Here is a 14,262-nt window from a genome sequence, read left to right as displayed (position 1 = left end):
TCGTAGTTTCTTATTTTTATTTTTACCCTATGGTATTTCTTCTCCTCCCTGCGTTATAGTACAGCGAGGAACTGGAAACTTGTAAAAAATTACTCGATAGTATAAAAAATTTCTCACGCTGCTAAGTAGTCTGCGCATGCGTACTTGAATGTCACTTATATTATAATAATAAGTGCTAAGAGCTTTTAAAATGCGGATATTTTACACGAGTCATCCAAGCAGTAATAAATGCCTCGATAGGTTCCCGGTTTCGAGTACAAGTTTCTTAAACATTTAATTGAAAACGTCCAGCGCAGCTCAAGCGAAACCGGAAGTTGTCGGGGGTGAATTTTCTTGACTCGGCAGAGATGACCCACATCAGCAGCATCAGCTTCTTCCAGAAGTTTCCTCGCAAGGTTTCGAGTGCGGCATACTGACACACTTACGCAAACGCGGGCAGGCTAGGTGACATTTTCGTCCTCACCAGTGGGTCAAAGCTGAAAGTTGCTGTGGGGGCTGTGACACTTTCTGGAGGAGCACCCCGACGGCGATCTGAACTATTGCCCGCTGCAGGGACAACTGCGGCGGCGGGGTGAGACATTGGATCCCGGTAACCTGTGCTTCGTTTTACACGAGGCATGCTGGGTGTTTTATCGACGTCAAACCGAAGCTATTGAACAAACAAAAGCAATTGAAAGAAGTGCCGACCGGCCGGTGTGATGGGTAAAGATTATTACAAAGTGCTGGGTATAGCCAGGGGAGCATCTGAAGATGAGATAAAAAAGGCGTACAGAAAACAGGCTCTGCGCTATCACCCCGACAAGAATAAGTCTCCTGGAGCTGAAGACAAATTCAAGGAGATCGCCGAAGCCTATGACGTCCTCAGTGATGCCAAGAAAAAGGACATTTACGATCGTTTTGGAGAAGAAGGTAACCGAACTCCTTCCCCCGGGTTGCACGAAGTTTTGCAGCCTTTGCATTTACCGAGTTTAATCCTCTGCAAATAATGCAAAGCAAAACGTGCATCTTCTTACTCTCTCAATCTAATCGATGTACACATGCATCCTCCTCAGTGCGGTTTCTGGGGTCTTTCTGCAGCAGTTATCTGACAATAGTTGGGTGTACAATAGGGTGCAGCTGGAGAACCTGCTGGAAACAGCAAGTTCTTGCCCGTCCTGTCGGTGTGCCTCTCTCTTGTTATTATTGTGGCTTTGAAAAAATTATTTGTACCTTCAGGCTTTGGTGTCCTTGTCCACACCCTCATGGACAGGGAGGGACAGAGATCAAACTTTGGGATGTCTGGAAGCAGAAAAATATTTTAGCTTCTGAGCATTTACTTCTTGCAAGTAGTAAATATTTTGTGTCAGTTTGTTTGTTTGTTTGCAATCTTTAGACGTTGATTCAAATCATAGGGATGAATATAGGGTGAATTAAGGTCAGTGTGTTATAAGTGTTAAAGCGGTAATGCCGAGGTATTATTCAACAGATGAGCACCAATAAGCTGATCAAAAAGATCAATAATCAGGTGGCTGTCATCTGATGTCATCTGATAACTACCTTGTCATTAGCAGTGATCAGTGTTTGTCTGTTGTGTTAAGACAACTATGTGTTGACTTGCACCAGTGATGGTGCAGTGAAAACTCTTTTTTTTTGCAGTCAATTTTTATATAAAGAATGCTTAGTTTCCCAGACATCAAAGGGTAAATAAAAAATAACAGTAAAAACGAAACAAACATGCTATTTCAAACATTGATATGACAGTGATATTTCCCGTTCTTTTTTAAATACTTGGCGATGTTGTCTTCTTCAACAGGATTAAAGGGTTCAGCTGACACTGGAGGCAGAGGACATGGCGGTCAAAGCTGCAACTACAGCTTCCACGGGGACCCTCACGCAATCTTCGCTGAGTTCTTCGGTGGCCGCAGCCCATTCGATCACTTCTTCTTCCAGGACGGGGAAGACGACGTGGACATCAACAACCCTTTCGCAACGTTTGGCATGCCAGGAATGGGCGGCATGGGTGGGTTTCACCGGCCTTTCAAAACCCACCCGGCAGGAGTTCACCGAGCGCACGAGAAGAAGAAGGACCCGCCTGTGGTGCACGAGCTGAAGGTGAGCTTGGAAGAGGTGTTCTCGGGCTGCACGAAAAAGATGAAGATTTCTCGCAAGAGGCTCAATCCGGACGGCTGCACCATGCGCAGCGAAGATAAGATTTTAACGGTGGACATTAAGCGTGGCTGGAAGGAGGGGACGAAAATCACCTTTCCCAGGGAGGGGGATGAGACTGCCACCAACATTCCTGCAGATGTGGTGTTTGTGGTCAAAGACAAACCTCACCCGGTGTTCAGAAGAGAGGGTTCAGATATTGTTTATCCTGCAAAAATATCTCTTAGAGAGGTAAGATAATCATTCCAACATTAATCATGCTAGTTTATCTTTTTAAAGATGCTTATAATCAAAACTCGGCCGAGCACTTGGATGTCTGCTTATCAGTCCTTTTGTCTCCAGGCATTGTGTGGCTGCACGGTCAAAGCTCCCACACTGGACGGCCGGACCATCACTGTTACCTCTAGAGACATTGTCAAACCCGGAACGAAAAAGCGAATAAGCGGCGAGGGGCTGCCGTTGTCCAAGTTCCCAGAGAAGAGAGGTGACATGATCCTGGACTTCACTGTTAAATTCCCAGACAAACTGGCCCAAAATACACGCGATACACTCGAGCAGATTCTTCCGCTGTGACATGTTATGACTCCAAATCCCCAAAAAGTTAGCATTTCCAGCAGCACTGTCCTGTGTACTACCTGGACTTTTGAGGGCAGATTTGGGTTCAGTGGGGTTTAATTTTACTGCCTGAACAACAAATCCGTATCCTTAACCCAGAATCCAGCTTGTTATTTATTTATTTTTTGGCTTTGAGTGAAGGAGACAAAGGCAGAAAGACAAACAGGTGTTCTTTAAATGTTCAGTGAATTGCAGCACTGGGAAACTTATTGTAGTAACTGAGGATTTGATAACATAGCAGATCTTTGTGCGAGTGCTTTAGGTAACACATAGCCAGCTGCTTAACAATACCTCCCTGATGCAAGTGCGCTGATGCATGAATGTGGCTAAAACTTCATTACTCATAGGACATGATTTGGGTTTCCATTAAGTAAAATTGAGGCTTAGATATTGTGCGGGTCTTGAAAGGTGAAACTTTTTGAGATATCTGTAGCAGTATTGGTCTTACTAGGAGTTAATAGAGTTTTCTTTTTCATTGATAAATAAAATTCAGTGTTTTACTTGTCGTTTACACTAAGCTATAATGTAAAGCTTTGTGAAAAATACACCTAAAGTGTTCTCAAGGCTGAAAACAGTAGAGCCCTACCAGGACTGATGCTCAGTACGACTCTTATGGAGTGTGTGTGTGTGTGTGTGTGTGTGTGTGTGTGTGTGTGTATATATATATATATATATATATATATATATATATATATATAATGAGATGATATTGTTTATAATTATAAAACTGTCAGCCACAACTTTAAATCCACTAAAAGGTGAAGTGAGACTTAACATTCATGTGGATGTTATTACATGTAACACTCACTTAAAGCCCCTATCATGCAGGCCTAGAGGCCAGTTAGTGACCCGCCAACAACCAAAGGTCGCTAGGGAAAAATGTGCATTCCCAGTCTGGTTAGTGAGTGGTTGCTGGGTGAAGTTGGTTGCAAAGAGATATCACCTGCAGATTTCCACGATCACCCAAAGGGAGGTGATGCTGACTTGTCTGCAAACACTTGCCAGCTGCTTGTTGAGCAGAATGGAAATGGAGTAAAAGTTGCACCTATTGAAACATAATAGTTTTGTAGTAAAACACGGGTTTTGCTTTGGAGGTGAGTGCACTCCATTTTTGGTTTGCGTTGCAAGTTTCACTACTGCTCCATGGTTAGATAGCGAATGCTTGCAGACAAATTAGTGTCTTGTGTAGAAGCAATGGGCGAAAGCAGAAATCTGAGCGTTGACATGGAGGGTTTTGTGCAGCACCTTAATTGTAGGTTATTTCACCTAGCGACAGTCTGCACAAGCAGTCGGGGATGACTGGGACTCAGCGGCCAGTCCCTCGGTCATTACCATTGCTGAAGCCCAAGCTCAACCACTTGTGGCCAGTCTTCTTCCCAAGGTGTCACATTGGCCTCGAAACCCTTTAGGTTTCAGTTGATCTTTGGAACGTGGCAGAGGCCTCACTACATAGAGGGTATCTGACAGGTCAAAGGGGAGGTACCTGTGCACCTGATTGGTGTAAGTACATACACTATGCTAGGGGTATATTTAAAGAGAAAATGATGGGGTCATTGTTTATTAACTTTCCAGCAGGGCATTTAATAAAATTAGTCACCAACGTACCATGAAGACTTGACAGGTCTCCACACTACACTGTGCTCATCTGTAATGCTGCTCTGTTTCATGTGCTGCAGATTATTGTAAAAATGGAGTGAGACTATAAATGATCCCTGTTTAGTATCAGAAAGCATTATATCCCAATGCTAATATATCTGGAGATAGGCCAATTAACTTATGCTACTACTAATAATAAGATGCACCTTGATGGACCTCCAGTATTTTCCAGATTTTTAATGGAGGACAACAAAGGCATAGGGAGTTTTCTTTTCTGCAGTTGTAAAGATGGCACATGTTTACTTTTCCAAACTCTTGTTTAACCAGAAGTACACACAAATTATTGCTCATGTAAAATATTTGTTGGAGAAAAAAATGTGCCAAACATTTGTCCCTATCTTATTGTAATATATGTGTGTAAGTATGTGTCTTAAAATTTGCTGAGGACATGTGTGTATCCTGTCACATGACTGAAAATGATCAAAACCTGACTGCATTCATACCCTGTTAAAATGCACAGAGAAATTGATATTTTATACAGAAGTCATGTATTTGTGATGGTTTAATTCATCCTTTTTGTTCTTCTAATGGTGTCTGTCTGATTGCAGATTGAATCAAAAGCCAGTGTGTTTATAATTTCTTTTATCCAACCTGTAAAAATGATATGAAATGTGCTGCCGTTATATTTCACATGACGATGTGAAAAAGAAGTTTAACCTCCAGCTTTAAAGGCCTGCAACCTTTGATCAGAATGTCTTATATCACGAGTCTATTGTGCCAGACAGCTTTCACTCTAGCGTGTACAGAATCGGGTGTTGTGTAGTTTCACAGTTGGGTGACGATCCTGAAGACACAGTCTTTGTGATGATGATGGAAGCTAGTGAATATTAGTAATTTTAGTATCAGTGTGACTGTCAGAGAAAAATAAGTAAACCTCATGATAGTCAGGAACTGCCGCTTCGTCCTGCTTCTGCACATGGTGTAACGTGAATGTAGAGATGTGTAATCTCTCTAATTTCTCTCTATTTTATTTTATTATTTTTTTACAGAATGAATGATTTCTTTTTTTCTTTTTAAAGGAAAACAGATCCTTTTTTTTGTTTACCTCGTTTATGTTTTGAAATTTCTCAGGTTGGGATTCAGAAGCCTTTGATTTTTAACAACAAAAGTTTTATGAATTGATAATAGGAAATATGGAAATTTCTACTTGGCCTTTCCTATGCTGTGATGATTAGCATTTCCACAATAAAGAAACTGGCAAACCAAACTGGCCAATACTGCCTCACTTACTGTCCAATGTTTTAATTATATAGCTGAATTGTAACAACAGTTTCCCTTAAAATCTTTTCTCAGGTTTCACTGTATCCAGCACGTTATCTAGCAAGCCTCATACATTTTGGTTTAGAGGGACTATGCTTAAATTTAGGGCTTAATTTATTTCAAGTTAACGACCAAATAATATTACAGAAAAATGCCCAACAATCAAATGACCCCTTCCAACCCCCTTAAAGAACCATGTGGTGACAGTAGAAAGGAAAAACTTGCTTTTAACAGGAAGAAACCTCTGGCAGACACAGGATCTTGGAGGGGCAACAATCTGCTGAAGCCGGCTGTGAGGGGAAAGAGAAAAGAAAAGAGGCATTCGCAGAGATGAGGAGAAAACAAACTATCTCAGAGAAAAGATAAAATCACATGGCAAAAAAAAATGCTCATTGCATCATAGGAAGTTCCTCGGCAGCCTGAGCTTATGGCAGCATATCTAAGAGATGGTTATGATGGGGTCTAGTTATTCAAGACTCGTGTGTGTGCAAGAAGAAATATTTTAGTTTAAATTCTAGAACTAACAAAGTGTCAGTGAAGAGAAGCCAATACGGGAGAAAGGCGGTCTGTGTTCTAGTCCCTTTTGCTACTCCCACTTCAGTGTTTTGGATCAACTGGCTCTCCAGAGATCTTTCAGAGCAACCTGACAATAATGATTAACAATGGTCCAATCTAAGAATAACACATGCATGAACTAGTTTGTCAGCATGTCAGACATACTTCAAAAATGACTACCAGGTTCCTCAAAGTGTTACTGGAGGCTAACTTAACCCTCCACTGCATAGCGTTGCCCTGAGGCAACAAACCACATTTTCATGCCTTACACTACATGAGAGACATCTCCATTAGGAGGCAAGATAAAGATCACTATTTTACATGTTTATGGACTAACCTATTTTACAGGTTAGTGGTTCAATCCCTGGCTCCTCCAGTCTGCATGTCAAAATGTGAATGTGTATGAATGTAGTTAGGAAGCACTCAGTTAAGCAAAAGTGGGTGAATGTGGCATGTTGTATAGAGCACTTTGAGTAATCTGGGAGAGTAGAAAAGCGCTATATAAAAATCAGTCCATTCACTGTCTGAACAGAGTTTCGGCATGTTACTTTTGCACTGTTTTGCATGTTCTGGCACATGTTGTTATTGCATGGCTTGATTAAGGTACACATTAGGCTGACATCTGGGGCCAGAGCTCAAACTGTTCTGGGCCAGCACAGGGCCAGCAGTGTGTCTACAACTGGCCCGTGGCTGCACACCACCTACAGATGGCCCACATACCGCAATGAATGACGGCCCTTTGGTGGCCCAGACCAGGTTTGTCAAATTTTATGATTGATATATTATTAGGGACCCTAAAGCTCCCCCAAAATAGGGAGAAATATTTTATTCCCCAAAAATTAAAAAGTCATGCTGTAGAGGGATAATGTCATCCAGAGTACATAGACACCAGGTTTCTGAGGTTTTGTCACAATTAAGAAGTAGAAAATTGGAGGTCAGGAATGCCTATAGTATAACGAACCAAGTTGTCTAATCTGGTTTCATAAATAAATACAGCAAGGTACTATTTGCATAGCAATGGAAATGCATGCAGTGTTTTCTAAAGATGTTACCCAGGGAAAACATGTATGAGGTAAAAGGTATTGGTCGCAGCACAGAGCCCTGTGGAACTCTATGTGACGAAGAATCCCTGTTTACATGAACAAAGTGTGGTAATTGGTATTGAAGTACAGAGACAGATACACTGTCAGAAACTATAAGAATATTAGTGACCCACACTAGTGTTACTTTTGTGCTATGATAAACTCTTCAAATGGACTATTTTACATTTTTTTAAAAGGTCTTGACGCATGCTCAATCATCCAGGTAAGTAAATCCCAAAAGATTGATTCTATTCATCTGGAAGTAGCGTTTTCAGTAGAAGAACAGAATCAACTTTTTGGGATTTTTAATAAGTTTCTGTATTAGTCTTATTTGAATTGTTCAAAGAAACCATGTAATTATTCCCGTTGTATTAAAGTGTCCTTGTCTCTTTTTTATTTACTGTGTAAAAATGAACAGAATTCAGATTAGATATCATCTAGATATCTTCTATTCAGATAAAAATAGCAATTTCGTGGTTAAAACTGTGCAGTCTTGGTTTTATTTTGAAGACCGCAAGCGGAAATACGTCTGTCTGCCTCGATAGTCGGAAATATCATATGCACGAATAAAAAAAAACTGTGTCACTTTCAAGGACACCATAAGCAGCCAGTTAATACATCCAAGCTGTTAAAGAAAAGGTTTCTACAGGGCTTGTTTTGTTCGCCTGTAAAGAACACATCGAGGAACTAGACATACAAACGTCAGCGTCAGAAACACTAAATGCTTCCGGCAAGAACCTTCAAAATTAAAGTTTTATAATCGACAGCTGTCGTAAATGATTTTGGCCTCCAGGGGGAGGTGTATGCTCACAGCTATCAGCGCTCATAAGCGAAATAGCAACAATATCAAAAGTTTAAGTAGACAACGGCATCCAAACGTTTCGTAAAAACTAAAGAAACGCTTCATAATATTCATACATTCACAGTACACATTTATATATAATTTAATGACAGTAATGATGTAACTTCGACTCAAAGATCCTGTAAAATGTCAAAATAGCAGACCTCTAATAGACATATCCATGTGATTTTTTTACTACATTTTAACCAAACATTGCTTTACACTCATGTCGTTCTTATTCTTCTTGATTAAACTTTAAAATCCGGACTATGAAGCAGTCGCTCTGGGGAAAGTTGGTGTTTACGAGAAACCTTGAATGCGTCACTGTTCCACCCCTGTTGGGCTGGCACTAAGCTAACTCTACAGCAGCATACCGACACACATACACACAGATACACTGTACCCTTAAACCTTAATAGGCCAATTTAGCCTGTTCGTTACGCAGAAGTAAGAAATATTAAACACTGTCTGTATAGCTGTAACGTCATTTGCGAGTGCACCGTTAGCAGGCTAACGATAGTTGGCTGAAACTCGTGCTCTGGTAAGAATGACTCGCCTTCCATGTTTACTGCGATCTTGATTCAGCTAGCTAGATAGCTAATCAATCTTGAGAAAGAGTAACGGTGTAACTCACTAACATGGGGGATTGCCAGTCAAAGATTCAGCTGCATGTTTCATGAGCTGTCTGATAACTGTCTGATAACTGATTAAGTGGCCACTGGAGTATTAACTGTTATTCGTTATTTGTGTTGCTACAAGTGGAAGATGTTTGACTGCGTCTTGGAGCTAGCAGCTAACGTTAGCGTTTTCTAATGTAATGAATGTTCAAGCTATAATGTGTAGACAGTGTTCAGAAGAAGCAATTTATACAGCTTATACAGTACTGTGCAAAGGTCTCAAGCCAACCCTCGTTTCTTTATATTTTGTTTGGGAAATTGAGAAGGGGTGCAGTGATTTATTGAAACATGTGCAAACACCCATTGAAATACAGTATGTAAGGCAAAACAGAATTTGTATAATTAGCTTGAATGTCTGTATTTTGTATGACTACGTTTATTCTTCAACACAGCCTAAACTTTCTTAGGCGAGTGTGGCTTTCATGTAATTTTCATTAAGTAGTCTGTGGGAATAGTTCTCCAGGCTCTTTGGATGTTGGCTGTCAAGATGATCCCTGCTTCAGTAATTAAAGTTTGAGGTCTGGGGAGGCCAGGCCATGACTGATAGTGTTCCTCTGCTTTTGCTGTGTTTTTGGGATCACTGTCATGCTGAAATATGAAAGCAGCTAGACACTCCAGACTGTATTGCAATTTTCTGATTGTAATTTTCTGGATTCAGAATTCCATCCGCTTTGCCAAGATCAGCAGTTTGCAGCCATAAACTCCCGTAGACATTCACTGTTGTACCTCTCTCCTGGCCGCCTCCATACTTATCGATGATGATTTGAACGAAAAATGTCAAATATGCCATTGAATTTCAGTCCAGACTTTTCTCTCTGTTTCTATTCATTAAGAATGGCTTCTTGACAGCCACTGTTCCACTGAGACTATTTCTGATGAGGCTTCATTGAGCAGTAGATGGCTCGATTGAAGCTTCAGCATGTCTTTAGGTCCCATTTCAGGTCTTTGCTGGATTTTTTTATTTTTTCCTATTTTCTAAGGACATGACAAGTATTTGGCGTGTAGCTCCTTGAGAATCACCTTGTTTGTGCAAGGATACTATTTTATAACTGTCAGACTGTGTTATCTTCTTTATAGATGTATCTAAAGAAATGGGAACAAATTGTGTTTTCTGTGACAGGTTGCTGCAGTGTTTAACAAAGTGCCTCAAGACCGTTTTAAACAGATTCTTTGCTAAAGTTCTGTGCCTTTTTTATCCTTGAAATGATTCACAAGTTATTGTTAATTGGGTAAGAAATAAACAAACAAAACAAAGCCCCCTGAAAATAGTCAGAACCAAGGACTTGACTGTAAATTACAGAAAAAAACCCAGCCAATGTGCAAGATTACAAGAAATTTTGGCTCTCTGGATACAAAAAATAAAGAAATAAGTTGTGACTCTAGACTTTTGCATGCCACTGCGTATGTACAATCCATGGTACATGTATAAAGAAGAAAGAGTTTTTTGTCTCTTGTTTTACAGCTGAAAACCTTCCACTGGAGGCTGCTGGACTTGACAGATCCAGCTATGTGAGCTGCTCTGATGTGTGGATTCCTAAATCCATACAGTGCGTGGTTGAGACGGCTCTCAAGCTGGTCTAGAGGACAACACTATTACTGTGACATACATATCCAGCAGACCTGCAGCTGATTTAGCTGAGCAGGTGTATGTTGGTCAAAGTTGTAGCATAACTCCCCAGAGCTGCCTCCATCCTCCCTTCCTCTCCCTCTGCAACCCCTCATAGGACTACTATGCCACTGGGATTGGGAAGAAGGAAGAAGGCGTCCCCGCTGGTCGAGAACGAGGAAGCGGAGCCTATCCGCGCGGGTCTCAATGTGCCAGGTATGGAAGGCATCGATGGTGGGGTCGTCGGGCTGGGAGAAGGCGCCACCTCCGAAGGCCTGCCGCCGCCACCTAACAGCATGCGGCCTCGCCTCATCTTCCACACCCAGCTCGCTCACGGCAGCCCCACAGGCCGCATCGAGGGCTTCAGTAACGTGCGGGAGCTTTACGCCAAGATTGGCGAGGCTTTTGGGATACCACCGTCAGAGGTAAGCCTTCCTGCAGACATTAATGGATTTGAGGATTTATAGATTTGCTCCAGATATGCTTGTGGCAGAATTTACCTGATGTTTGTCTTCCTTCACAGGTTATGTTTTGCACTCTGAACACTCACAAGGTGGACATGGATAAACTATTGGGAGGTCAGATCGGGCTAGAGGACTTTATTTTTGCCCACATTAAAGGCCAGAGAAAGGAGATAGAGGTGTTCAAAGGCGAGGATGCGCTGGGGTTGACGATCACTGATAATGGAGCCGGCTACGCTTTCATCAAGGTGAGGAATGTTTAAGTGATGGAGAAAGTGTTTTTTTATTGACTCAAGCACCACCGGGTAAAGGCGTGACCCTGGAATGAAAGTGAATCAATTACTTGCTGTAGGGAGAAAGCGATGAGCTTAATAGTGAATTGGATTTTTTTTTTGTTTTGATGGTTTTTCAGAGGATTCGTGAGGGCAGCATCATCCACCAGATCCAGGTCATCAACGTGGGGGATATGATAGAGTCGATTAATGGCCACCGCCTTATTGGCTGTCGACACTACGAAGTGGCCAAGATGCTGAAGGAGCTTCCCAAAGGAAAGGAGTTCACCATCAAGCTGGTGGAGCCTCTTAAAGCCTTTGGTAGGTGCTGGAAGAAGATGCTTGAAAACCTAGTTTGAAGGGACCTGTTAGGGCTTTCCTTTTTTCCTATCATTTATAGATATATAGTTTTATATGGTAGGAATTTGGATAAAAATGTTTTTAAAAAATTACATTAGCATATTTCCCCCCAAAAAACAGTCTGGTTTCGGCCTGCTCTTAACACATTGAGGGTTTTTTTTGTACCCTTAGATCTGTAGGATGTCACTGAGGAAGAGACATCCTTTACATATGAGGGGTAGCCAATCAGAAGAAAGCTGGCTTAGAGCGAGGGGGAGGGCAGGTCAAACAGCTAGTTCTAGACAAAGGATTGAAGTTTTTGGCTGTGGCAAGGCCTAATATGAGGTAAATAAAGGTTATTTTGAACAGTGACTTGACACTTCTAATGTAGAGCAACCCCACAGGGTGTACAGGTTTGTTTTTGTGCCAGGATTCTAGGTCTGCGTCTTGGACCCACCTTTTCACTTGCTCTCTTACAAATATATATTTCATCGTGCTAATAACATCCTTATTAGTACATCAGATGTCCTAAACAGAAACCTAGAGTGGTAAACGAACTACGTTTTCAGTTTTCCAGCTCACGGAGTAATAAGTAGAGAGTAATAAAGAGGATGAAGACTGCCGCAGCAGAGGGAGAAATCTTTAATTATTTCTGAAAAGGTTTAATTCTGTTTTGTAGACATGATTAGCCAGAGATCTGGTGGGTCTAGGTCAGCTTCAGGGGTTCAGCTGGGGACCGGCAGAGGAACCCTTCGTCTTCGCTCTAAAGGGCCTGCCACTGTGGAGGAGCTGGTGAGCATGCCTGCAAGACCTGTGAACTAATAACTGGTGGTTGTACTGTTTAAATAAAATGTCCCGTTGCTGCTCTTCTAGCCCTCTGCATTTGAGGAAAAGGCCATCGAGAAAGTGGATGACCTGCTCGAGAGTTATATGGGCATCAGAGACAGCGAGCTGGGTGAGTGTGAGTCCCCGATGGCTCTGTGAGTGTCTCACTTAGCGTGATGTGAGTTAAAAAAGATCTTATGTTTTTTTCTTCCCCTCAGCGGCTACCATGGTGGAGCTGGGAAAAGACAAAAAGAACCCGGATGAGTTTGCAGAGGCTTTAGATGAAACCCTGGGAGACTTTGCCTTCCCCGATGAGTTTGTTTTCGATGTGTGGGGCGCCATCGGAGACGCTAAGGTCGGGCGGGTTTAACGACAGAACCGAAGCAGAACGACCTGCTTTGCGTGTGTGCTTGTTACACCCACAACATTGAGCACTACTAGAAAACCACAACACTACCGTCATGAGTTTGTTTTTATTCCACTGCGCACTCTTTCTATTTTTTTGAGTTTGTACTGTTTATTTTTGTTTGTTTTTGGGAGACTCATCCTTAAAAATGAGGATAATCCAGTAAACGGGAGAGGAAGGTGACTATGATGACTTCCAAAGTGCTTTTATTTGTCTTCCAGCTGTTCCCAGAAAATACGAGCACGCCAACGAGCATTTCCTTCGACTGCGTCACATGAACCTGCATGTCATTGTTGTAGTTGCTGGCAGTGGACCAAACACGGGGCAGGTTTCTAAAATGGGAGAAATGGCAAAACAGAGGCTGACACAGAGGAGATTGATATGGATCTTTTTTCTTTTTTTTTTTTGATTGTTGCACTGTGTTGCACGCGCTGTAAACCAACTACGGAAGTGAGCATGGATTACACTGTACCTGTTGAGCGACTCTGTTATTGCACAAGCATGGGTCTCCCTGAAGTACAGTGTCGTCCTGAAACACTAAATGTTACTGTGATGGATCAGTTTTACAAGCATGTGCTGTTACATTTCTCTCCTCATAATGAATTTTGCTGGTTTTCCTTTTTATTTTTCTTTCTTTTCTTTTTAAGTAAAGGTAAAAGGAGTGTTCTCAGAGAGAAGTCATAGTAAATTGTAGCTCCTGACTAAAAAGACCAGAGGTGTTTGTTTACTGTTAACACATTCCGTGATGTAATGAAGTTAACCGTGCAGACTGTCTTTCACACATTTGACAGTGTTTGAGAAAATCAGTGTTCATTTACTTTCATTGAAGTATGTGCTAGGAGAAAGAGAAGAACGGCGGTCTCCAGCTTGTGGATCGTGTTGACTTGTTATTTTTTTATAGCCGGTGTGTTTTTTATATGAGGTGACGTGATGTCTATTTTAAAACAAGGTTTGCATAACTGACGAATAATGAAAACTTGTGTTGCAGTTTATTATGGAGAGCAGTATTACAGAAGAAGAAAGAAGTGATGAGTTGGAGTAGTTGTGTTTAAAAAAAGAAAAAAAAAGAAAAGACAATAGATCTGCCTTCATTTCTTCTTATTTCTTACATTTTATATACTTTGTTAGAAGTCTGCGTTCTGGTGCGTGCGATTGAAAAATGAGAACACTTGAAGCAGAATGGGACCAAATGAGTTTCATCTCCTGCAGTCGTTTGTTCACTGAAAGGAAAAAAATACAGCGGCAATGTTGCGCCAGCTACTTGGTTTAGGTAAACACACGTCTTAAAGAACTCTGGGTGTTTAGCCTTTTCTGTATATCCAAATGTATGAAGCTATTTTGTAGTTTTGTTTGATTCTTTCAGAGTTCATGGATACCTAAATGGGTTATGATGCTAGAATACTGTAAAACTAAGGAGAAGACATTATTTTGATGGCTTTGTATTACACCGGTGTCAGTGTCCAAATATAATGCAATAACATCCACACAGCAGCCGTCCTTCTGTTTCTTCTTTCATCAACTT

At 41.4% G+C, this 14,262-nt stretch overlaps 2 protein-coding genes across 2 annotated transcripts; both read left to right on the top strand.

Moving 5' to 3' along the window:
* Positions 1 to 316: 316 nt before the first annotated feature.
* Positions 317 to 5,623, top strand: dnajb1a (DnaJ heat shock protein family (Hsp40) member B1a). Its single transcript, XM_082530863.1, has 3 exons — positions 317 to 909; positions 1,793 to 2,376; positions 2,488 to 5,623. Exons 1-3 carry the CDS (start codon positions 699 to 701, stop codon positions 2,716 to 2,718), a joined length of 1,026 nt encoding a protein of 341 aa, XP_082386989.1. The 5' UTR covers positions 317 to 698; the 3' UTR covers positions 2,719 to 5,623.
* Positions 5,624 to 8,477: 2,854 nt separating this feature from the next.
* Positions 8,478 to 14,226, top strand: gipc1 (GIPC PDZ domain containing family, member 1). Its single transcript, XM_082531237.1, has 7 exons — positions 8,478 to 8,695; positions 10,294 to 10,862; positions 10,961 to 11,146; positions 11,311 to 11,491; positions 12,189 to 12,301; positions 12,383 to 12,464; positions 12,553 to 14,226. The coding sequence occupies exons 2-7, from the start codon at positions 10,563 to 10,565 to the stop codon at positions 12,702 to 12,704; spliced, it is 1,014 nt and encodes a 337-aa protein (XP_082387363.1). The 5' UTR covers positions 8,478 to 8,695; positions 10,294 to 10,562; the 3' UTR covers positions 12,705 to 14,226.
* The last annotated feature ends 36 nt before the right edge of the window (positions 14,227 to 14,262 follow it).

This window comes from Aulonocara stuartgranti, assembly GCF_965226115.1.
Source record: "Aulonocara stuartgranti genome assembly, chromosome: 4".
NCBI classification, from domain to species: domain Eukaryota; kingdom Metazoa; phylum Chordata; class Actinopteri; order Cichliformes; family Cichlidae; genus Aulonocara; species Aulonocara stuartgranti.
Note: the sequence above shows the minus strand (reverse complement) of the source record. Positions and strands in the feature narration are given on the sequence as shown.

Bases quoted from the DNA above. Each gene is read 5' to 3' on its own strand.
- gipc1 (XM_082531237.1), top strand. From the start codon at position 10,563: ATGCCACTGGGATTGGGAAGAAGGAAGAAGGCGTCCCCGCTGGTCGAG. The intron at 11,147-11,310 runs GTGAGGAATGTT...ATGGTTTTTCAG, and splicing joins CCGGCTACGCTTTCATCAAG to AGGATTCGTGAGGGCAGCAT. The intron at 12,302-12,382 runs GTGAGCATGCCT...CTGCTCTTCTAG, and splicing joins CTGCCACTGTGGAGGAGCTG to CCCTCTGCATTTGAGGAAAA.
- dnajb1a (XM_082530863.1), top strand. From the start codon at position 699: ATGGGTAAAGATTATTACAAAGTGCTGGGTATAGCCAGGGGAGCATCT. The intron at 910-1,792 runs GTAACCGAACTC...CTTCTTCAACAG, and splicing joins CGATCGTTTTGGAGAAGAAG to GATTAAAGGGTTCAGCTGAC. The intron at 2,377-2,487 runs GTAAGATAATCA...TTTTGTCTCCAG, and splicing joins CAAAAATATCTCTTAGAGAG to GCATTGTGTGGCTGCACGGT.